The following is a 25501-nucleotide window of genomic DNA, read 5'->3' on the forward strand; positions in this document are numbered from 1 at the left end:
GACAGAGAGTTTAAAAGCTCTTTCCGCACTGGGAAAACCCTGCGCCAAAAAAGCTTTTAAGCTCTCCACCTTCCAGCCTTTAAATTGTTTGATTTCAACAGCCTCCAACCAGGTAACTGAAAAGTTAAATGCGGTTGTACTGGATTGTTAATTTGCAAATAAGCAAGCCATGCTAGTAGCCATTAGGATCATTTCTCCCAGTCACTTGTAAAGCATTCTGCTTTGCTGGCCAAACAGTCAAAGCTAGAGTGGACAGATGCCCAAAAATGAACAGGGCTCCTGCACCTTTAATAGTGATATGGCTGGGGCTCCTGCACCTTTAATTGTCGCATAAAATAGATAATTTCATCCAGTGCAGCTCGTCATGCACTATATCCCTGCTGGAATTCTCTCTTCTGCATGACTAGTGAACATGCCCTCTTTTCTTTGTCACCTGGCCACCCTATTCAAAACCTTCTTAATCTCTCCCCTACTTCTCCAGCCAGACGAGGCTCTCTCATTCATTGTAGTAGTCGCTACTGTATATTTCAAAATGAATCAAATATTACAAAAACAGCATCCATCTCCACTCTTCTCTCCTCTATGAAGCCAAACCCAAGTAGTGTTTTCTCAGAAGGTCTCACATCTCAGGAAAGTAGGGAGAGCACATAACAGTATTCAAATCGGCTGGGCCAAATCTGCAAGCAATTGTGATGCAGTGACAAGCCTCAGGAAAGGTAATTTGCTTAAAGACAATGTATGATTCTAAGATTATAGGAACTGCTTGGAATTTTATTAGCATGATTTATGTTTCCATTGAAGGATGCATCAAGTGGGTGTGTCTGATGTTTGAACTCCTAAGTCAATTTTAAAAGGTCAATTACAGGCTTGCCCTAAAGAAAACAATCTAATGAGCTGTGTTTTACCTAACTGGATTTACAGTACAGTCTTCCATGTGTGTACTCAGAAGCAAGCACCATTGAGTTCAATGGAACCTATATCCAGGTATATATCTTTAGGATTACACCCTAATTCATATTAATTGAGGCAGTGGTGAGGGACCTGTGTATACCCCACAAGTGTCCCAGAAAAAAGGGACATCCTATTTTTTAGTTTTTTTATCATGAATGAATGGGGCTGTTTTGCTTGCTGTGACCTCGCTCAGTCCCCCCCCCCCCGAAAACAAAGTGAAATTGCATGAGATCACAGCAACCCAAACTCTTTCAATAAAAAAGTTGAATCTGGCATCCTGGATTTTGGCTTCAAAGTGTTGGAGGGTATCCCTGTGGGACATCAGATGCTTTTGGACCCAACTCCCATCAATCCCAGACAACATGGCCAACAGCCAGGGAAAGTGGGAGTGGCTGTCCCACAATATCTGGAAGGCCACAGGTCTCCACCATCCCTGAGTTAAGAGGCCTGGAAGGTCTGTATACTACATCCAGAATCAGAGGCGGCGTGAGTCTGAATACCGGTAGCTGAAGCTCACAAACAGGGGAGTGCTCTTGCTCTCCTGTCTCACTCCCCTCTAATTGTCTCTTGAGCCCACAGACTGCAGCAAACAGAGGCAGGATGTTGTGTGGCTTGGCACAGGTTATTCCCCAACTAAATCGTTTTTCTGGGAACCTTAAGCCACATACCACACAAGTCCCTCCAAGCTAGTCGCTGGTGTTCTTCCTTGCTTCAGCCTGAAAGCACACCCATTCCGGTGCAGGAACCCAAGGCTCTTTCTCAACCACCCAGTGACTCCCCAAGCCAACGTTATCCTTGTGTCTAAGAAATGGGCAGGTAGGAATAGCATGCAAGAGGAAGGGAGAAGATGACAAAGAGAGATTATGGGCACAGTAATTACACATAATGGCATTCCACACATTAGCATCAGGAAAATAAAGTAATTTTGAGAGATTAATTCCTGAATGATGCCTGAGCATCCTTTTAGGACCATCCCATCATCCTCGCTGCAGTGTTAACTGCTTCATTGCTCAGAGGACTGGCACATTTTAAATTTAATTTTAAAGAGAATTTAGCTAGTCAAATGCAAGGTCTAAAAAGACAAAGTGGCCCCATGCTTGATTTAGTACATGCCAAATGGTCACTTGTAATGTGACTGTATGCAATATTCTCCTCCTCCTCCTCCTCCTCCTCCTCCTCCTCCTCCTCCTCCTCCTCCTCCTCCTTCTTCTTCTTCTTCAATTTACCGGTATATACCGCCCTTTATCCAACGATCCCAGGGCGGTGTACATCATTTAAAAACGTAAGCATTTCAGCTAGAGTAGTCCAGCAAACAGAAAGATGTATTTGGATGCAGTTTCAGTCTCAGCGCTGCCACCGGCTCAAAATCTATGTGGCCTTGGTCAAGACATCCTGTAACAGTTCGCTGTCTGTGAAAAGGGGGTATCAGGCTTGCTCTACACACAAAGCAGAATGAAGTGGTAGAATGGATTAGTTCAGACCGTCAAGAGTGGCCATCCCTATTATGATAGTTTCTACTTGGAGGGAATTTTCCACATAGGCGAGCATTAAAAATGTGATCTGGCAGCAGCAGCCTAGAGTGCTGCAGTCCATTCTGCCACGTCATAACTCCAGTATCTTTGTGCTTCGCAGCCAGCCATGATGGCTAGGTGGTCTCTCCAGTGATGGAAGCAGTACAAGTGCTGGGGAAAGTGCTGTCGCCCGCATGATCTCTTGTTGGCTTCCCATAGGTATCCGGTTGGCCACTGTGAGAACAGGTTGCCAGACTGGATGGTCCTTTAACCTGATCTAACAGGGCTTTCTTCTTATGCTCTTCCTTGCAGCCTTGTTCAGGAATTCTAAGACACCCCCCCCCCCAAATCAGTGGTTAAAATCAGTGCAGTATTGAAAGGTTTGAAATGCTGCCCAGTTGTTTGCAAACATATGGAGGAAACCTGCTCCTTGATCTCAGGAACCATCATGCAATATTTGATATAGATCAACGCAGTTTTGAGAGATTCATTCTGCTACATTGATAAATTGTGTCCAAACACAGGTGAAAACTAGCTCCTTAGTTGAGTGCAAAATTTAGTTATGATATGTTAACAGGTGTTTAAATTCATAGTAAGTGTTAAGTGTCAAAGTTATCCAGAACCCTTAATCGGGCCACATGGTAAGCAAAATGGGGGCAGGAAGGAGTAAGAAAAAATGTTTGTTTGGGCTAATAAAAGTCCCCCCCCCAAGCAGATTTTGGAATTTTCCAAATGATAACATCTGCAAGAGTGAGGAACCTGTTGTTTTTCCAGATTCCCGACTGTTAGTACTGCTGGCTGGGGCTGACAGGAGCTGGGAAGTGACAAGTTCCCCATCCATGACTAGACAAACCGTAAGCGGGTTTTGCAATCTCTGAATGGGACGAAACAATAACCCTGCAAGTTCTGGCTGAACTCTTCCAACCACTTTGACTGTTGTGTATCTCCACCCAAGGTAGTAACTGTGTGTATCCACTTCCCTTTATTGCTTAATCGTTAAGACACATTAAAAAAAACTTATTTGTTACCTCAAAAGGTGTTAAAGCGACAATGCAAGGAATGGAGGCCAAACCACAGGAACAGTGGTACCTCGGTTTAAGAACAGTCCTCTTTAAGAAAAATTCGGTTTACAAACTCCGCAAAACCGGAAATAGTGTCCCGGTTTGAGAACTTTACCTCGGTCTAAGAACAAAAGCCGAATGGTGGAAGGGCACCGGCGGTGGGAGGCCTCATTAGGGAAAGCGCACCTCGGTTTAAGAACAGTTTAAGTTTAAGAATGGACTTTTAAACCAAGGTACCACTGTACTAAAAATCAGTTAAATAATGGATTAAAGGTAAAGGTAAAGGGACCCCTGACCATTAGGTCCAGTCGTGTCCGACTCTGGGGTTGCGGCGCTCATCTTGCTTTATTGGCCGAGGGAGCCAGCATACAGCTTCCGGGTCATGTGGCCAGCATGACTAAGCCGCTTCTGGCGAACCAGAGCAGCGCACGGAAACGCCGTTTACCTTCCCGCCGGAGCGGTACCTATTTATCTACTTGCACTTTGACGTGCTTTCAAACTGCTAGGTTGGCAGGAGCAGGGACCGAGCAACAGGAGCTCACCCCATCGCGGGGATTCGAACCGCCGACTTTCTGATCAGCAAGCCCTAGGCTCTGTGGTGTAACCCACAGCGCCACCCGCGTCCCCTAAATAATAGATTACCTGACCCCAATTGTCATTTTTCACATTCAGAACCGGTTCATGACATTTCACTCTGATTCCAGTTTCTGTTTGAAAAGATTGTTCTGGGGATTTCTTGTGCCATAACTAAAAAGTATTTATTTGTTTATCTGTTTGTCTGTCTGTTTGTTTGTTTGTTTGTTTGTTTTGCTTGCTTGCTTGCTTGAAGCATTTCTAGGTGGCCTTTCAACAAAGTTCCCAGGGTGACTAACATGAACAGAATATAAAATCATTACAAACACACACACACACACACACACACACACCCCACCGAATAAAAGCAGCAACAATCATAAAATGTCACCCGGAGTTACAGGGATACATATACACACCTGTAATTCAGGACGATATTTCATGCATCTGGCGAAGTACTGTAAACTGTAATCCATGAGAACTTTTGCCACAAAAAAAAAGTTAGCTTTTAAGCTGCCACAAGACTCTGGTCTTTTTTCAGAGGACAACTAGTTTTTTGAGAATTAGTCTGGATTTGTTTGCACGTTTGGGAGAGGTTAGATGACATTGGCTGTTTAATGAGCATTCATCCTCGTTTGTGGCGAGGTTAGGTGACATCAAAACAGGTTATCCCACAAGTCCCAGTGCATTTTCCCGTCACTTTCTCTATTGCAAAAAGTCTGATCTTTTGAGGAAGGAGGTCTGTTGCACAAGAGCTCCAAATCGACTTCGGTTGCTCAACCTGAATTTTCCAGTGTGTGAATGAATCCTACCTAGGGGGAAATGGTCTGGAAGCACCCTGTTGTTGTTGTTTTTAATGCAAAAAAATTAAAAGCGCTGGACTGGATGATCCTTGGGATCCCTTTCAACTCTGCAATTTTATGATTTGCTCTGAGCTGTCCATTCCATGAGTGTCTCTCAGGTGCTATGGTCACCTTCTGCCAGCTGCTTAGCAGTTCTCAGTCAGCTCCCAACAAACAAAGCATCTTTTCTGCCCCAATCAAGGCTGTGAAAACTCTTCCTTTCAATCCCCTCCTCCCCACACAAACACTCACACACACATCCGGGCTGGTGTAGCTGCGATGCATTGTCACCGGCCATCAGGATGCAATTACCTAATTAAATTCCTCTCATCCAGGTTCCTGGCTGCCAAAATGCACAAGAGCTATTGGGGATGCAAGCCCAGCATATTGCTCCCCCCCAAAAAAACTTTCCTTCACTTCCCACGTGTACCTCCCAAATCAATCCACATGGATTATCACTGCTCAGCGCCATTTCAGGATGTTTGCAGGTCTCGGTGTGAAAGTGATCCTTGATGGTTTCGTGATCTCACCTTTGCAGACCAGAATGGGTTCCCAGTGAGGAAATGGCAACTCGGGGAAGGGGCTGTAGCTCACTGCTAGGACGCAGGACTGGCTCGAGACATTTTGCCGCCTGAGGCAAAGGGCAAGATGGCGCACAAACACAACCCATTCGACATACAGATGCTGACTGGACTCGCAGCTGAATCTTACTTCAACACATGTGATGGGATGAAGAAATGGTTAACTGGAAGATTTATAAACACACCTGAGCTACTTTTGCCGAGATTTTGGGGGGGGGTATGGGAGGAAGAGTCGGACACGACTGAACGACTGAACAACAACAAATGGGAGGAAAAAGCAGCTGGACTGGTGTTTCTGGTGAAAAAATAGCTTTACAGCTTCTTCCCTACTCGCCTTTCCTCCACTTCTGATTGCAGCCTCTAAGAGCTGCTTTCATTTAAAAAAAAAAAAAAGGAAAAATTCCACAGAAATCTGGGTAATGTGTGGTTTGGCATCAAAGCACCCCTTTAAGCAGGCTTTTGAAGAGGGGTGAAGTTTTGAATTTATGTCGTCACTGCTGGTTTTATTTGCAAATTGAACACTCCATTTTGTTTTATGCAGTTTTCATGTTATTGATTAATGTTGGTTATATTGTGTATTTCTCCACCCTGGAACCTTTAGGTGAAGGGCAGATTGGGGATACTTCAGGTAAAACAAACAAACAAACAAACAAACAAACAAACAAACAAACAAACAAACAAACAAGCTATGCTTCATACCAGGTAACTAGCGACCAGTCAGCTTGATGTTGATACCAGGAAAGGTCCTGGAACAGATAATTAAAAGGTCGGTGTGTGAGCACTTAGGAAAAGATGCTGTGATTACTAGGACCCAGTTTGGGTTTCTCAAAAACAAGTCATGCTGGAGTAATCCCATTTCTTTTTGCAAGTTTGGTGGATGAGGGGGATGCTGGTGTCAGGGACTGGCAGGATGCTGATGTGTGTGTAATGGGGGAAGTGAGGTTGGAATCTGACTTGGGAGAGGGGATCCGTGATTTATGGGGAACTGTACCGGCAAGGAGGCAAAAGTCAGGGGCAGATCAGACAAGTGGCGGGCAAGGTGCGTCCCCACTTTCTCCTGCCTCATCATCTCCCAGAACCAGGAGGGGTTTGAAAAGTGATGAGCGGAGGAAGTTGCCTCGCAGGTGTAGTCTCTGGGTGTGTGTGTGCAGCTCATCAGGGGAAGGTACATAAACTGGTTGAGACGGAGTGGTCCCCTGTTGCTGCAACTTCTCCATAGAGTGTGGACCGGGGAATAGCTGCTTGGGGCTTGACTAGCATGGATAGGTATCTGGAGATGTAGAAATGATTGTGTTATCTTTGACAATAAAGAGCTAACTATCTGCTGTGTGCATTCCCTTTGCTGGGGAGCACCCTTGACAGCTGTGGTCTCTTGATTTCAGCAAGGCTTTTGACAAAAACCCCCATGATATTCTTGTGGAGAAGCTGGTAAAGCGTAGGCTGGACAGGGCAACTGATAGGTGGATTTGCAGCTGGTTGACTGACCAAGCCCAAAGAGTGCTCACTAATATTTCTTTTACAGGTGGGTAGCCGTGTTGGTCTGCCATAGTCGAAACAAAATAGAAAATTCTTTCCAGTAGCACCTTAGAGACCAACTGAGTTAGTTCTTGGTATGAGCTTTCGTGTGCATGCACACTTCTTCAGATACTTCTTTGTCATCCTAGAAAAAAAGTAACAAGTGGGGTGCTGCAGCGTTCTGTCCTAGGCCCGTTGTTGTTCAACATTTTTATAAACTGTTACAGGTAGGTAGCCGTGTTGGTCTGCCATAGTCAAAACAAAATAAAAAAAATCCTTCCAGTAGCACCTTAGAGACCAACTAAGTTTGTTCTTGGTATGAGCTTTCACGAAAGAAGGGCAGTGCCAAAGAATGCTCCAACTACCGCACAATTGCGCTCATTTCACATGCTAGCAAGGTTATGCTTAAAATTCTACAAGGCAGGCTTAAGCAGTATGTGGACCGAGAACTCCCAGAAGTGCAAGCTGGATTTTGAAGGGGCAGAGGAACCAGAGACCAAATTGCGAACATGGGCTGGATTATGGCGAAAGCTAGAGAGTTCCAGAGAAACATCTACTTCTGCTTCATTGACTACACAAAAGCATTTGACTGTGTCGACCACAGCAACACGTGCTCTCCAGGAAAGAGAACACGCTTTGCGTGTTGAGGTCCCCAGACCACCCCTCAAATAATTCACACTTCAGACATAAATTTAAGTTTAAGGTTTTTGGCATTAATTTGGCCACAACTTTATTAAAATACAAATTGCGTGAGTGGTTGCTTAGGCATTGGTTCGGACTATCTGTCACTCTCGGGACAGAACTGACATTTGTCAGTAAGGGGAAAACCCAATTTGGGTAGAGAATTGGAGCCGGGGGTCTGGTCCTCGCTTCTCCCCAAATGTTCCCAGGGGCTCTTGCGTGGCCCTGGCCCCCGGCTGGGGGATACGGACAAAAGCATAGCGAGCCCCTGGATTCCTTTAACGGAATTCCCCGCGCAGCAGCAGCATTGGAGGGGCAACCACCGTCAATTCTGACCCCTCCCCAACCAAAATGAACCAATGCCTAACCGCCACTAGAGCCCTATAGGCTCGCCGCCAAACCACTCACGAAGCCAACCAAGTTTGTAGCCCTAAAGCAACGGACGTCAGCCAGACATCATTTCCCACTGGGGACAAGTGCACCCCATCAGCCCTGTAAAGGGAAAGTGCTTTGAAGGTAATATCTGGGTGAGCTATGACAAGCCCACCCAATTCACGAACCTTCTTAATCACTGCCCCAGTGGTGCGTTTCCTCGCCTTTTCTGTGGCAGCTGGGGAATGACTACCCCGCCATACGCGCCTTTGCAACAAGCGAGACCAGAAATTTTTTACAGCAGGCAAAAAGGCCGCCAGTTCACCCAAATCCCTCTGAATTACGGAACGTAAAGTGCAGCAATCAGTGGCTGGCAAATCATTTTCACCCAGCCGTACCACTCCCCAAAGCATTCCCTGTCTGGACATACAGGATACACTGACATGGACAGTTTGCCCAGTAGCACCACCAGCGCTGCAGGAGGACCTTCGCAGGTCACACTCGACCGCACCCAAGGAAGGAACTCCTCCCCCAAAGCATTCGCCATCTGGACCTCCAAGATATGTTCACATGGGCAGAACGGTCAAGATGGCGCCCCAGTCCAGACTCGTCAGCGCGCATGCCAGCCCAGTGCATGATGCTGTGGCTGACAATCCAAATGCGCACAGCTGCTCCTGTGAAAGAGGAAATAACAGACAGACATCAGTACAGGCATCACTGGCGACGCTTCCTGGCATAACCTTTGGCCGTGTGAACTACCAAATGACCCGAATTCATAGACCTGTCCCCTGACAGGCCCCAGTACGAGTCCATGTAGCAGCACCTACATGGAAGGAATGAATCGTGTTCAGCAGTAGGCAAGCCGCAGTCGCTGGTGCCCAACATGAGCCAATTGATGCCTGGCTAACAGGAATCTACTTTCGTGCACTAGGGGGGAACCAGACCCCCATGGGGACGAATAGCCAAATATTTATGGTATACATGACCGGGCAAGGACCCGCCACACCTGTGACCAGAAGCCTGATGGTGGCCTCCCCTTTGGCCACAGGTCTGCCTTAGAGCTCCTGACTCTAACGACAAGCTGCAAATCAGTTAAGGAAAAGTCATGAAGCAATAAGCCTCTGGACTCTTGGCCCCGTGCTGGCTCCCATGCAGTTTCCCCAACCCACTGTGCACCAAATTGCCATGGATACCCAGCAGAAAGGAATTATGCCTCAATCTTTGACCAACAGACAAGTCTTGACGTGCTGCAGATAATGCATAGGTCAAAGTGACCTGCTCACTGCCCGCTGTCCTCGGAAGTTGGAGCATACTCCAACTTTCCAAGGCCCTGCGCATGACATACTTTGCGCAAGGTCTCTGAAAAATTAAGTGTTGCCAAACAGGAATTGCAGCAGACTGGATCCTGATGATTTATGTGTTGCATCCGATCTATAGCAGGTGAGTCAAGTACTGCTGCACCTGCTCAGGGATGGGGGCAAGCTTCTCTGAATAGCCGAGGACAGCCAGCAAAAGGCTAAGAAATCAGAGCAGGCCTTCACAAAAGACCCAAAAGCCGAAGGGGAAACGGAAGCTGCTGCTCCCCGTAATGAGAAAGGAGAAACAAATAAATTTAACCAGACAATGAGAAGATCGCTCCACTGTCCTCCAGACGGTTCAAGTGTTCCAGGAGATCCGATGCACGCAGCGAAGAGGGGGAATGAGCAGCGTGCTAAACCATATATAGACCCTGGCCTGTCAATCAATAAATTGCTACATTCAAATCTCCCCAGCTACACCCTGGACCCAATTACATGAGACCATCTATCCTAACCCGCCCAACAACAGAGGGGTGTCTTTCTGGCCCCAACCGCAACACGTGCTCTCCAGGAAAGAGAACACGCTTTGTTAAAAAGCCCAGCCACTGAACAGCCAAGAAGGAAAACAAAGGAAATAAGACTTTATCATCGTATCGGTATGTGGAAGCGGGACGGAAAGGGGGGGGGGAGCCTCGGACTCTGTGATTGTATTTTGTTTTACTATTTTATATAACGGGCATACACCCACCCCCACCCCCCGAAGACCCAACTTCACTATGCATAACAAGTGAGATTTGAAAGACTGATAATTTGATTTCGGTTGAGAAGATTTGACAATATAAATATAAACTGTGTGTGAATTAAAATAAATAATGAACAATGCTATCCCTATGTGATAATGAGCTATGCCATTAATACTTGGAAGTGGGGCAAAGCATTTCTATATGCTGATTTTGGCAAAGAGAGAACCCCTTGGACACTGACTGATCTTAATTGGAGGAACCTGGATGGTTTCCTAGGAATGACGCAGTTGAAATAGACAAACCCGAGCTGCGTAACACAGAATCAGAAGGAGAAGAAAGCCAAAAAAAAACCTCTACAATATACGACACTTCTAATACAACTGGCTAATTCTCCTGAAAGATATAAGTGGAAGCAGACGGGTGAATAACAGCTGTGGAAAAAGATGTTTGGGTGTTATCGGAAGAGAACGAAGATGGCGACTGTCCGTGATTAGGCTTTTGGAATCAAGAGAGTCAAGGGGCAAAGCGATTGTATGGTGGTGAAATATGGACTTAAATCCACATAGAAACATTGTTTGCATTGATTTATCTTGCTTGTTGGAATATATCAGAGGCTGTGAAAATATTGAAGGACAGGAAAAAAAGGACAATAGTTGATCAGACACCTCCGGAGTTTGAAGCATGGGAAACCCCCCAAAAAATAAATTTAAATAATAATTCGGTAGATTTGGAATTTTTAAAATTGATAATTGGATAAATAATTTGGAATGTAATCTGGAATGTTTCGATGTGATTCTGTTATATTGGAAACTCTAATAAAAATGATTTGGCAAGAGAGTCCCATGGACTGCAAAAAGATCAAACCTCTCCATTCTCCAGTACTTTGGCCACCTCATGAGAAGAGAAGATTCCCTGGAAAAGACCCTGATGTTGGGAAAGATGGAGGGCACAAGGAGAAGGGGACGACAGAGGACAAGATGGTTGGACAGTGTTCTCGAAGCTACCAACATGAGTTTGGCCAAACTGCGGAAGAGTTCCGGACTCGTGGAAAGAGGCATTTGTGACATTAATCCCCAAACAAGGCACAGATTTGCTGAATGTGAAAAACTATCGGCCTATCTCATTATTGAATTTAGATTATAAATTATTTACTGATATATTAGCAGGAAGGTTGAAAAAAGTCTTAAATACAATAATTCACAAAGATCAAACGGGGTTCCTCCCTGGACGCCAAATGAAAAGTAACATAAGAACAGTTGTTGATTTAATTGAGTACCTGGATTTAAAAATAGATAAAAAAGCAGCATTGATCTTTATAGATGCCGAAAAGGCATTCGATAACGTATCATGGCAATTTATGATAAAAATTCTAAGAAAGATGGAGATAGGAACTGAATTTATGAATGGGATATTGGCTATATATAAAGAACAAACGGCAAAATTGGTGATTAATGGCACATTGACAGATAAATTTGGTATAACAAAAGGCACAAGACAGGGCTGCCCGATTTCACCGCTTCTATTTATTATTGTTCTGGAAATTTTAGCAAATAAGATAAGAGATACAGCAAACATCAAGGGTATTAAGATTGGCAAAAGAGAATTCAGAGTAAAAGCATTTGCGGATGATATGGTCGTGACATTGGAGGAACCAATGCAAAGTTTGGGGAAAGTGCTGGAATTGATGGAGGAGTTTGGAAAGCTCGCGGGTTTTAAGCTAAACAAAGGGAAAACAAAGATACTGGTTAAAAATCTAGATAAGAAGGAAACCGAAGATTTACAAGAAAAATATGGCATTATGATTGTTAAAAAGGTAAAATATTTGGGAATTTGGCTGTCTCCAAAAAATATAAATTTATTTAGCGATAATTATGACCCAATATGGAGAGAAATTAAAAAGGATCTAGAAATCTGGAATAAATTAAGCCTATCACTGTGGGGAAGAATAGCGAGCGTTAAAATGATGGTTCTACCAAAACTCTTATTTCTTTTTCAAATGGTGCCAGTAATTAAGGGCACAAGTCAATTAAAAGACTGGCAGAAATTTCTGTCAAAATTTATCTGGCAGGGCAAACGCCCGAGAATTAAACACAAACTTTTGATAGATAAAAAAGAGAGGGGAGGATTTGGACTGCCAGATTTAAAAATTTACTATGAGTCATCATGCATGATTTGGTTAAAAGAGTGGATGGTGCTGAAAGATAAGGAGTTGTTAGATTTGGAGGGTTTTAACAACAGGTATGGATGGCACGCCTACCTCTGGCAGAACAAAGTGAGAGTTCACAAAGAATTTCTGACACATGTATTCAGAAAACCACTTTATGAGGTGTGGCAAAGGTATAAAGACCTGGTAGAAAGAAAGACACCCAGATGGTTGTCCCCCATAGAGATACTGACAATAAAAAAAATAAATACAGAGGAAGAAAATTGGATAACGTATGAGGACTTACTAATTGAAACAGAGAAAGGATGGAAAATTAAATCATATGATCAGGTGGCTGGAAATTTGACAGGTTGGATTCAATATCACCAAGTGTACAATCTATTCAATGAGGACAAGAGAAAATGTAATTTTGACAATAGAAAATCGAAATTCCAGGTAGAAATATTAGAAGGAAAGGAGAAATTACTTTCAAAAATGTACAACTATCTCCTAGAATGGTACACAAAGGATGAAGAAGTGAAGGAGGCAATGGTGAAATGGGCTATGGATGTGGGTCATAATATACAATTGGAAATGTGGGAAAAACTCTGGAAAGAACACATCAAATTTACAGCCTGCATAATCTTGAAAGAAAACATCATGAAAATGATGTACCGATGGTACTTAACGCCAGTAAAATTAGCGAAAATGTATAGGAAGTATGACAAAAAATGTTGGAAATGTGAAATGAAAGATGGAGAATTTTACCACATGTGGTGGACATGTGAAAAGGTTAAAAAGTTTTGGGAAGCAGTCTATAATGAATTAAAGAAAATACTTAAATATACATTCATTAAAAAGCCGGAAGCCTTCCTAATTGGCTTAGTGGGGGAGGAGATTAAAAAGGAAGACCAAAAATTCTTTTTATATGCCACCACAGCGGCACGAATGTTACTGGCGCGAAATTGGAAAGTAAAAGAAGTACCTACAATAGATGATTGGAAAAGGAAATTATTAGAATATGCAGAATTGGCGAAACTAACTGGAAAAATAAGAGAACAAAGAGATCAGAGGTTTCAAATGGAATGGAGTAAATTTATAAATTATATGAAAGAATATAAAATTTGATGGCATTTACAGGTATGAGAGAAATCTTGCAGCAGAGTAAAAATATGGAAAGAGATATAATTACAACAAGAAAACAAAACATGTATAAAAGAAGGTAAAGCGAGAGAAAGATGTAAAATTAGAAAACCAGAGTAAAGAAGGAAGGAAGTCCAAAAAACTCGGCGGAGTTTATGCAATATTGTAAACATTTGTATAATGACTGTTGAGTGTTTATTTTCCTTTTGATGAAAATAAAAAGAGTTTGCAAAAAAAAAAAAAAAAAAAAGAGTTTGGCCAAACTGCAGGAGGCAGTGGAGGGCAGGAATACCTGGCGTGCCCTGTTCCATGGGGTCACGAAGAGTCGGACACGACTAAACAACAACAACTTTTCCAAAATACTCCAAGTTTAGTCATCTGGAGAAGATCCTTCATGGTTACAGGTGAATAGGTGAGTAGCTGCTTGCTACCCTAGATTCAAGACATTCACATTATTTCTGTATTAATCGATCACATGAAATACCTTTCAAGAATATATAGAAGCCTAATGGTTAAAAATACCCCATGGTTGTCAACCCAAACATATTTTCTTGGAATCAACTACCACTGAAACCAAGAGGATTTACATCTCAGTCAACGCATTGACAGTGCAGTCTTAACCATGTCTACTCAGTCCTAATGTGGCTTACTCCTAGTGGGTTGGGGAATGCATCCTTAGCCTGCTAGTCAGTGTGGTCTAGCAGTTAGTGTGCTGGACTAGGACCTGGGAGTTGTTGTTGTTGTTCAGTCGTGTCCGACTCTTCGTGACCCCATGGACCAGAGCACGCCAGGCACGCCTATCCTTCACTGCCTCCCGCAGTTTGGCCAAACTCATGTTAGTAGCTTCGAGAACACTGTCCAACCATCTCATCCTCTGTCATCCCCTTCTCCTTGTGCCCTCCATCTTTCCCAACATCAGGGTCTTTTCCAGGGAGTCTTCTCTTCTCATGAGGTGGCCAAAGTACTGGAGCCTCAACTTCAGGATCTGTCCTTCTAGTGAGCACTCAGGGCCGATTTCCTTGAGAATGGATAGGTTTGATCTTCTTGCAGTCCATGGGACTCTCAAGAGTCTCCTCCAGCACCATAATTCAAAAGCATCAATTCTTCGGTGATCAGCCTTCTTGATATTCCAGCTCTCACTTCCATACATTACTACTGGGAAAACCATAGCTTTAACTATACAGACCTGGGAGACTAGGGCTGAAATCCCCACTCAGCCATGAATCTCACTGGGTAGCCTTGGGGGCCAGTTGCTGCCTCTCAGCCTAACCTACCTCACAGGGCTGTTGTGAGAACGTAATCAAAAGGGGGGGGGAAGAGAACCCTGCACTCCTCCTTGAGTTCCTTTTCAATGTTTTTATCGACTCTTGTTTTTATCTGTAAGCCATCTTGAGTCCCGTCAACAACAACAACAACAACAACAACAATAATAATAATAATTCCTAAGAGGAAAGGGAGTAGATAAATGTCATAAATAAATATATATGTCCCTGCAGATGAGCCTCTCCACCCCCACCCATATGCACCAGTCAGACACAACAGAAAGCTAATTGTTATTCCCAGGCAAGTTCACCTGCTTTTACCACATCCGCCTCCTACATATGGGCACATTCCAGGTGATTCCATTAGTCAAGTCTGCAACTTCCCCCTTCTTTTGCCAATCCCATAAGTCAGCAGTTAGGAGAGGCACCTCAGCCCTCGTGTTGCTGCTGGAAAGTGAAAAAAAATATAAAAAAATCCTTCCAGTAGCACCTTAGAGACCAACTAAGTTTGTTCTTGGTATGAGCTTTCGTGTGCATGCACACTTCTTCAGGAAAATGAGTGGCTGGAGTGTTGTGCAACATAACTTTGGTTCTTTAATGCAATCTCCTTACTCCGCCAACATGCTTTACATTCGCAAACCAAGAGTGCATAACTCAGGAGCTCTTAACAGTGAAAGCATAACAACTCACCCGTTAAATGATTCTGAGCGATCTGTTGTTGCTTAAGGGTAGGGCTCATGATCAAAGTCCCACCGTCCAAGAATTACTTGCAAAAGACCAAGAGCACCTCCAGAACGACGCTCTTTTTCAGGTGGGATTCAATCACATACCAGCAAATTGAGGCTACACGGTTATAGTTGCTTTGCTACTCAAGTTCAATAAATCCACTTCCTCAAAATATTGGGCTTTACACAATAAGGAAAGTGAGGGGGGAAACACGCTAGAAAGTGCAGGATAACTGACGAAAAGTCATGTAACCTCCCTGCAAACAAATCAGAATGGATGCTCAATAAGCAATGTTGTGTAGCAGGTGTGCAGAACCCTTTGCCCTCCAGACGTTGCAGAACTGCAACTCCCGTCATCCCTGGCCATTGGTCATGCTTGCTGGTGCTGATGGGAGTTGTAGTTCAGCAATGTCTGGTGGGCAAAGGGTTCCCAACACCAGTTGTATAATCTGCATGCGTGAATGCTCAATGAGCAGGATGCCTGGGAGACCCTGAGAGCCAAACACAAGCCTGCTGGATCAGGGCAATGGCCCACCTAGTCCAGCATCCTGTTCTCACAGAGGAAACCTGTTGTGGTATTGGGTCATAAAAGCTTTGACCCAAGTGGTGCTGCTGACCGGCACTGCAATCAATCACCTTTACGATCTTCTCCGAAATCAATGGCGCCCAGGCACACTTCTGCTGCGCTCTGAGCGTTTTTCAGTAGCAGAGTGAAACGCAGCAACGGGATGGCTTGTTGAGGTCTGCTTCAAGTGGTGTCTTAAAATAACTTGACTGACACCAGTGCTACTAATCTTAACCAAGCTTTATTTAGTAGCACACACACAAGTCCTACAGACTCGAGCTGCATGTCTGCAGCAAACAAAGAAATCACATTCAGCAGTAACAGTATGCAGGCTAAGCACGCTGAACACTGAGGGGAAAGTGAAACCAAACCTCCCCTTTTCTAGACCAGTGTTTTTCAACCTTTTTTGGGCAAAGGCACACTTGTTTCATGAAAAAAATCACGAGGCACACCACCATTAGAAAATGTTAAAAAATTTAACTCTGTGCCTATATTGACTATATGTAAAGTAATTCTCTTGAATAGGAATCAAATAAACACAATTTTTCCCACGGCACACCAGGCAACATCTCGTGGCACACTAGTGTGCCACGGAACAGTGGTTGAAAAACACTGTTCTAGACAAAGGAAAAGTGCCCATATTACAGTGGGCAAGGCTCCCAGGATCAGAACGCCTCTTCCATCATTAACTCTAAGATGCCCAGAAAACCTGACAAAGCCAAATGCATGTAGGAAACCTGCAAGCAGATGTCTGTAAACACACACACACACACACACACACACACACACACACACACACACACACACGTTTAGTTTCAAGCACCTGATATTCAGAAGCATTATTGCCTCTGACCATGGAGACAGGGCGTAGGCATCCTGAAAACAACCAAAGGCATGTTTTTAAAATCAAGAACACTCCAACTCATGACAGTACAGTTTGAGGGAAACTTTGATTCAGAAAAGGGGCATTTTTTATGCTCAGGGAATATACCTGTGGACACTAGTCGTGGTCAGCAACTCGGTGGAACGGAGGCAGATTCCGCGCTTGTGCAACATTAAAAATGGCCAGCTTTTTTTCTGGCCCTGCTCCTATGCCGTTAGAAGCAGCCTGGCATGCAGAAATGTAGCAGCTGAAGCTTTTCCTAGCATAGAGATAAAAGAACGGGGAAAGCTCTGCCTGTTGTATTTCTGCAAGCCAGGCTATTGCTAAAGAGAGTTTTAGTTTAATAATAATTAAAAAAAAACCTTTGGCAGCCATAGGTGTCTTGCAGCTAAGGGGTGGAGGGTGGGGCACATTTAAAGATGAACCTGCCTAATTCACACTTTCCACAATAACACACCAACTGAAACACAGTAATTTTGCAATGCAGTTTTTCCCATACTGGAGTGACCTTGTTATCATCCGTCTGTCTCGAGAAAATGGAAGAGTGTGCCATCGGGGGCAAAGTCTAACCAAAGTCTACAGTGCCTGATGGGCCGATATGGGAGAGACATGTTTTGTTGCAGCTGGAGCAGAGGAAGGCATCCGGTTTCGCTGCTACAGACGCACCATAGCATTTCTCCTCCCTGCTCTCCTCCCAGAGGTCACTTCTCCCCTGGCCACTGCTATGGGTGCATGAACTGTCTTGCCTCCAAGTGCTGCAATTAATGTTGCCAACCTCCATATCACAGTATATTAGGGGAAATTGCTTTGCAAAATATGTAAATTAGGAGAAATTACATAGAAACATGTGCATACACAGGGGCGTCGCTAGCCACTGGGCTGCTGGGGGCGGCAAGCCCAGTGGCACCCATGGGGGCGGGGCGTCGCTCCGTGCGCATGACGTCATGACGCATGCGCACAGAACAACGCCTCCGCGCGGGCCAGTTGGCCCGCCCCTCTCCCGCTGCGCTCCGTGAGCGGAGCCGTCCCGGGGAAAGGAGAGGGGTTGGGCCAGCGGGCCTGCCCCTGTCCTTTCGCCCCGGGCTCCGCTCCCTGAGCACAGCGGGCAGGGAGCGGCGCGGCGGCGCGTGGGGAATGATGGGAGGGGCCGCCGCTTGTCACCCCACGTGCCGCCGTTCGTTCCGTCGCCCCGGGAGCAACAGCACCGCACACACTGTGCGCCGCTGCTGCTCCCACGGTGACGGAGCGAGCGGCGGTGCGTGGGGGTGACTTGCGACGGCCCGTCCCACCACTCCCCACCGGTCACCCAGGGAGGAGCAGCGCTGCAGGAACGGGGTGCTCGCTCGGCCGAGCGAGCACCCCGTCCGTGCAGCGCTGCTGCTCCCGGGGTGACGAGCGGCGGCGCGTGGGAGTGGTGGGAGGGGCCGCCGCTTGTCACCCCACGTGCCGCCGTTCATTCCGTCGCCCCGGGAGCAGCAGCACCGCACACACTGTGCGCCGCTGCTGCTCCCACGGTGACGGAGCGAGCGGCGGTGCGTGGGGGTGACTTGCGGCGGCCCCTCCCACCACTCCCCACGCACCACCGGTCACCCCGGGAGGAGCAGCGCTGCAGGAACGGGGTACTCGCTCGGCCGAGCGAGCACCCCATCCGTGCAGCGCTGCTGCTCCCGGGGTGACGGAGGGAGCGGCGGCGCGTGGGAGTGATGGGAGGGGCCGCCGCAAGTCACCCCCACGCGCCAAAATGTTACGCCCACCTAGGGGCGGCCCGAGGGGCGGCCCGCCCCCACCCTACGACGCCCCTGTGCATACAGTATTTGGAGAAATCCACACTAATGATCTGGTGAATTTTCAGGCGGGTTTTTCGCCCCTCTTGCAAACTGATGTGAAAAAAACAGAGAATGGGAAATAAGAAACCAGCACGGACAGGTTCGCTCATTCCTAGATACCACACATCCTGCTCACGGTCTTGAATGAGTCGCTCGTGGTCATTTCAGTGTTTCTTGCATCTACTCCTGGACATGGAAAGAAAAGAAGTATCCCTTATGTTGTGAACTGCCCTGAGATCTCCGGATGAAGGGCAGTATTATACAAATTTAATAAACAAAACAATATGGAAGAAATTCAAGGACTATTTAAAAAATCGTGAAAAGTTAGATATTTGAAGCAGAATCAGTTTATTTAAGTGGCTTTAGCTAGATGATGTTAGATAAAAACAGTATACTAGAAGTAATGTTATGAATGGTTTAGAAATGTTTAAGGTTATGTTGCTTAAGTAATGGAATATATATGATTAGCTAGTATTTTGAAAGTTTATTAAGAATAATGGTGAATGATAAGAAATAGTTACAAAGTTACCAAAGTATATTAGTATTGAATGCAGTTGAGAGAACGGGGGAAGTCCCCCAGATAAGATCTGAAACTAGAACTAAACAATCATTCAGTTAATGTTCCTGTGTAGGTATGCATAAGTCTTTTTTCTGTTATTGCTGTTGTTTTAATGTGTTTGTTGTTTTTTGTCTTATCTCAATTGTTCTTGTTTGGTGTATTTTGTATTTGTTGTTTATTGTAGAAAATAATAAAATCTCTTTAAAAAAATAATAATAAACAAAACAATAATTTAATTCTTTGCTGGTATGACAAGGGGAAAAAATATGGGAGTCTCCGAACTCTGAATCAGTGAAATAAATGTCTTCTTCCTGACTCACATTCAAAGGAAGGAAGATGGTTTCCTACCCACCACCACCACCACCACAACCGCCGCCGCCGCCTCCTCCCGCTTCTGCAAGCGTCTAACTCCATCCCTCGCCGAGCTTGAATTTCTACTTGACACCAAGTAATTATTATTTTGATTGGAGAAGGTTCCACTTTTAATGCAGCTCAGGGTGTTACTCATGGCATTCCACCCCCCACGAACTCATGGTAGCAACCGAAGGCATGTGAGGGATTAAATAAAGAAGCCAAATGGATGTCTGCACGTGTGTGAGAGAGCCAGCAGAGCAGGAGGACACAGGAAGAGCTGGAGAAGAGGGATCTTCCATGAGAACAGGAGGACAGTGAGAGCAAGGATCAAGAAGTTTAAATGAATTCGGACGGGAGGAAAACCCAGGCAGAGGTGAACACAAAGGTAGGAACATCCGCGACTTTACCACAAAAGACCTTGGAACACCCTTTGCCAATCTGGAGCCTTCCAGATGTTTTGGACTGGCTGGGGCTGATGGGAGTTGTGGTCCAAAACATCTGGAAGACACCAGTTGTTTGGCAAAGGCTGCCAGAAGAAGGGCATTTTTCACATTCTGTTCCAGCCGGCTACGTTTCGAGCAATCGCATCTCATACCTGAGATATATCCTGCACTGGGAGCCATTGTTGAAAAGTAGGCTGTCCGTTGCCAGATGATGAATGAAATGCACATCTCAGCTTATGATAACTTTTAAACTTTATTTAGTTAATAGGGGGAAATTTTCAGGCTGCTAACCCTTAGCAAGGGGACACGGGTGGCACTGTGGTCTAAACCACTGAGCCTCTCGGGCTTGCCGATCAGAAGGTCGGCGGTTCGAATCCTCATGATGGGGTGAGCTCCTGTTGCTCAGTCCCAGCTCCTGACAACCTAGCAGTTCAAAGGCACGCCAAAAAGTGCTAGTAGATAAATAGGTACCCCTCCGGTGGGAAGGTAGACGGCGTTTCCATGCGCTGCTCTGGTTTTGCCAGAAGTGGCTTAGCCATGCTGGCCACATGACCCGTAAAAACTGTCTGCAGACAAACGTTGGCTCCCTTGGCCAGTAAAGCGAGATGAGCGCCGCAACCCCAGAGTCGTTCACGACTGGACTTAACTGTCAGGGGTCCTTTACCTTTACCTAACCCTTATCAAATATCCGTAGAGTACAGTACTACAATATACATGCAATAAATAAAACAGATTTTAAAAACCCAGAAATGTGATACTGAACAGTTTCAGGCTGTTTAGGGTTTAATATCCAGCGTATTTAAAGAAAGAATGGTTTATTCTACCAGATGCTTACAGGTGAAATGTTCCTCCTAGCTCTATTAAAACTGATGGGCTTCTGAATGAGACTTCAGCATTGAATGGAATGCTCCCATGCACTTTCTTCAGATTAATACAGCCCTAATATATCAGTACAGATTGTCCTTATTTATCAGGCGAAGACTCTGGGTTGTATACAATGCTGCACGAGCTGAGTTTTGCTCTTGTGACAAGACTCCCGCTTCTTCCCATCCCAGTGTGTGCCACCCAAATCTGCTCTTTGTATTTGTGTGGGTGGGTGTCCTCCAATCCTCTGGAGTGGATTTTGAGGGGCTGGAGGGGAGGGGAGTCGAAGAAGACAGTCTGTTGCATGAACATATGAAGCAGAGCTGCAGCATTGGATCAAACCCCTTGTGTTCTGATACCCACCTGTGCAAATAGTACTGTTATACCAGGGGTGTGGGGGGGACGGACTTGTGGCTCCTCAGATGTTGCTGGACTCCCAGCTCCAACCACCACTGACCACTGAGAGCCAGTATGGTGTAGTGGTTAAGAGTGGTAGACTCGTAATCTGGGGAACCGGGTTCGTGTCTCCGCTCCTCCACATGCAGCTGATGGGTGACCTTGGGCTAGTCACACTTCTCTGAAGTCTCTCAGCCCCACTCACCTCACAGTGTTTGTTGTGGGGGAGGAAGGGAAAGGAGAATGTTAGCCGCTTTGAGACTCCTTCGGGTAGTGAAAAGCGGGATATCAAATCCAAACTCTTCTTCTTCTTCTTCACTGAATTGTTCTGTCTGGGGCTGGAAGGAGTTGATGGCAGCTGGGCCACCGGTTTTTCATCCCTGCAATACATTGTTACGTCACTAGGTGGCACTGGACTTCAGACAGTGGCCCCAAAGTTGGGCAGCTTTCAAAGGGGATGAGTCAAAATTCCTGGAGGAAAAACTTTCAGTGGCAACTAATCATGTTAAGCCTCCTGTATCAGAGGTAGTTGTACAACTGTACAGTAAACACCATTTTTTAAAAGTTAAAAGCAGACATGAATCATGGTAGAAATACGTGTTCTTAATTGCCTGCATAGGCCTGGAGGAATAGAAAAGTTCCCAGCAGGCGTTTACAAGTTGAAATGTTTGAAATATTTATAAAAAATACCACCCTTCCTCCAAAGGTGTTTGGGGAGAAACAAATCTATATAAATATCATAACACAAACAGTATAAGCAGGCTGCCTCTGAATGTCGATAACTGGAGGGCGGCAGCAGGGGGCGCCGTTGTGCTCATACACTGTTTTGGGGCTTCCTATGGGAATCTGGTTGGTCACTATGGGAAATGGGATGTGGGGTCTAGGCAGGCCTTTTTTTCTTATCTAGCTACAGGATCTCCTTTCTTTTTTACATATAGGTAAGGTTAAGGGAACCCTGACCATTAGGTTCAGTCGTGTCCGACTCTGGGGTTGCGGCGCTCATCTCGCGTTACTGGCCGAGGGAGCTGGCGTACAGCTTCCGGGTCATGTGGCCAGCATGACTAAGCCGCTTCTGGCAAACCAGAGCAGTGCACGGAAACGCCTTTTACCTTCCCGCTGGAGCGGTACCTATTTATCTACTTGCACTTTGACGTGCGTTCGAACTGCATAACTGACAAAAAAAAAAGATGTTTTACAAAGGGACGCTTGCTTTATCACCATATAAGATTAACATTTCCCTCCCGTCTGTTTGCTAATACATATGATATTAATACTATTAAATGATTACAGATTGAATTTATATCCTGCCCTTCCTTGCGAAGGAGCCCAGGGCAGCGTTACTTATCGTATAAGCGTCCCCTCACTTATGCAGCCCCCGCACACATAAGTGAAATCACGCCAAGTGGGGAGCACCCACTAAACACCCTCTCTGTTGCTCTCTCTTCAATCTATGCCAAAAACACTGAATCCAAAATTATCCACAACTAGAATTGAAGCTCTGGGGGCCGGCAGGAGGCCAGAGGACATGCAGGAAAGCGGCTGTGGCAGCTGTGCAAACCCGCACATCAGCTGTTAGGCAGGGAGGCTGAGCAGCGCAAACAAAGCCCTGCTGCATCTCTGGTCTCTTCGGGGTTTCCTCTGCCCTCACCGGCATCTTCTTCGGGCTCCAGGGAGGGTCTCCTGGCAAGCCACGGGGGCTCTCCAGCTCTCTCCCGCCGTTTCCAGGCTCGGATCGAATTATTTCATTTCTTCCCCAGTGCCGTGAGCATAATCTGGCGTGTGTAAGTGCAGGGGGGTGGGGGCCTGTATTCATCAATGTATTTATGATGGCTTGATGAACTTACTCAGAACACTGGTATTCAAAATAAAACCATAAGGCTTAAAAAAAAAAAAATCTCAGCCCATAAGTGTTTCGACCAAGGGCACAGCCCCTTCGATTCTTCCTTTTGTGTCAGATGGCAAAGTAACAAGGAAGACTTCCGTAGACTAAGGCAGGGGTGGGGATCTGGATTATGAGTATGACAGGTGTGGGTGGCTCTGCCCACCTATCAGTCAGCTGATCTTACAATGACACCCAGTGACCTTTTTGACCTGCTGATGGTCAGGGTCTTGCCCCTTTCAAAGCACTATCTTTGATCCCAGGCATCTCCAGGCAAGGGGCTGGAAGTTTTCCCTCTTTGGAAAGCTGGAGAGCTGCTGCCAGCCAGTGTGGACGTTACTGAGCAAGATGGACCAATGGTCTGACTCAGTGGAAGGCAGCTTCCTATGTCCCTATCTCGGCTTATTAAGCCAAGCTATGATTGTCCAGATGCAGCCGCTGTGAGGAGCCTTGAAAAATGAAGGCGCCATATGAGCTGCATCTCTGCTCCTCGCATCAGCGGTGGAACGAGGCAGCAATTTCCATCCAGTAATGCGTTTGTCGCAATCAGTTTCGCTACAGGTCAGCTTCTGCTAAAACCTAAATTATTCGTCTCGCTATCCACTGTGTCTGAAACTAGCGTTATTTGTGTAATTAAGCACTTCAGTGGAGGAGAAACATAAAAACCAATGCAGTAAATAATGTAATTATTTGCATAGCATTTGCAGACTAAAAAACAACACCAAATACAGTGGTACCTCAGGTTACAGACACTTCAGGTTACAGACTCCGCTAACCTGGAAATAGTACCTTGGGGTAAGAACTTTGCTTCAGGATGAGAACAGAAATTGCGCAGCGGCAGCAGGAGGCCCCATCAGAACGAATTAAGTTCTTAACCAGAGGTACCACTGTACCCACCTGGTCCGTATAATTAAAAGCTATGGTTTTCCCAGTAGTAATGTATGGAAGTGAGAGCTGGACCATAAAGAAGACTGATCGCCGAAGAATTGATGCTTTTGAATTATGGTGCTGGAGGAGACTCTTGAGAGTCCCATGGACTGCAAGAAGATCAAACCTATCCATTCTGAAGGAAATCAGCCCTGAGTGCTCACTAGAAGGACAGATCCTGAAGTTGAGGCTCCAGTACTTTGGCCACCTCATGAGAAGAGAAGACTCCCTGGAAAAGACCCTGATGTTGGGAAATATGGAGGGCACAAGGAGAAGGGGACGACAGAGGATGAGAGGGTTGGACAGTGTTCTCAAAGCTACTAACATGAGTTTGGCCAAACTGCGGGAGGCAGTGAAAGATAGGGGTGCCTGGCGTGCTCTGGTCCATGGGGTCACGAAGAGCCGGACACGACTGAACGACTGAACAACAACAACAACCACTGTACCATGCATATTTGATCGGGCAATTTCCAATACTGACCTCCATTCAATGGTGTGCAATTTGTGTTCCTGTTTCCATTTCCCCTCATCCCGGGAATTTGAAAGTTGAAAAATTCAATGCACCCTAAGTCTTACGTTCTGCTGTGGCAAAGTTACGTTGACGTTACGTTATTCCACCCTGTTCATTTCAGCGCAAAGGAAACACGCTGCATTTGGGGAAGGGGGATAAGCACAATCAATTATGTATTGTTTGCATACGATTTGCAAGTGCCAAATAGATTGATTTCTCTTTGGGACACCTGTTGGGGCGCCTGGGTCCACGCTACAAGTTACAGGGAGGCCCAATGAAATGAAAGTTTCTTCTTTAGAAAGATGCATATTAACACAGGAGACTGAAATAATCACTGAATTTGGCAAAGGCTGGTTTCCTGCCCTCGGGCACCATGGCTCTCACGTGAACCCCGTGTCCCTTACTGGCGAGGCCAAGTCCGCCCCCACATTCCCCCCACCGCCTGTTGCAACACGGCCCACGAAAACAGGTCAGGGGAGGTTTGAGGGAGCTCCCGCAATCCTCAGCCCGCAGAAGAGGGGTGGAGGCTGCAAAGCAGGAATGTTCCCCAACTGCCTGCCTGCCTGCCTCCTCCTCAAGTACAAGGAAGGATCCTGAAGGGAATAAAGCAAGATTCCCTCTCAGAGCTGTGACGAGAGCATCCGGAGCAGAGGACTCGCAGCCTTCTCGGCACTTCCGAGTGCCGAGGCCGCATGAGGATTTTTAGACCATGAGAAAGTTTGGCTCTGCTGACACCCAAAGGCCCTTGATATGATCTAGGGCAGTGTTTTTCAACCTTTTTTGGGCAAAGGCACACTTGTTTCATGAAAAAAATCACGAGGCACACCACCATTAGAAATGTTAAAAACAGTGGTGGCGAACCTTTTAGAGACCGAGTGCCCAAACTGTAAACC

The 25501-nt window shown here is 45.8% G+C and overlaps 1 protein-coding gene across 2 annotated transcripts in view; it reads left to right on the plus strand.

Moving 5' to 3' along the window:
• Nucleotides 1-3258: 3258 nt before the first annotated feature.
• NKPD1 (NTPase KAP family P-loop domain containing 1) overlaps nt 3259-25501 on the plus strand; it is a 42311-nt gene continuing 20068 nt past the window's right edge. The window contains exon 1 of one of the 2 annotated variants that reach the window (XM_033158382.1): nt 3259-3316. In XM_033158382.1, the coding sequence (XP_033014273.1) occupies nt 3302-3316 (15 nt within the window). In that variant the 5' untranslated portion in view covers nt 3259-3301. Of the gene's footprint in view, nt 3317-19928; nt 19974-25501 lie in introns of those variants that run through there. The other variant, XM_033158379.1, reaches the window with a different exon arrangement.

This window comes from Lacerta agilis, chromosome 8 (genome assembly GCF_009819535.1).
Source record: "Lacerta agilis isolate rLacAgi1 chromosome 8, rLacAgi1.pri, whole genome shotgun sequence".
Lineage (NCBI taxonomy): Eukaryota > Metazoa > Chordata > Lepidosauria > Squamata > Lacertidae > Lacerta > Lacerta agilis.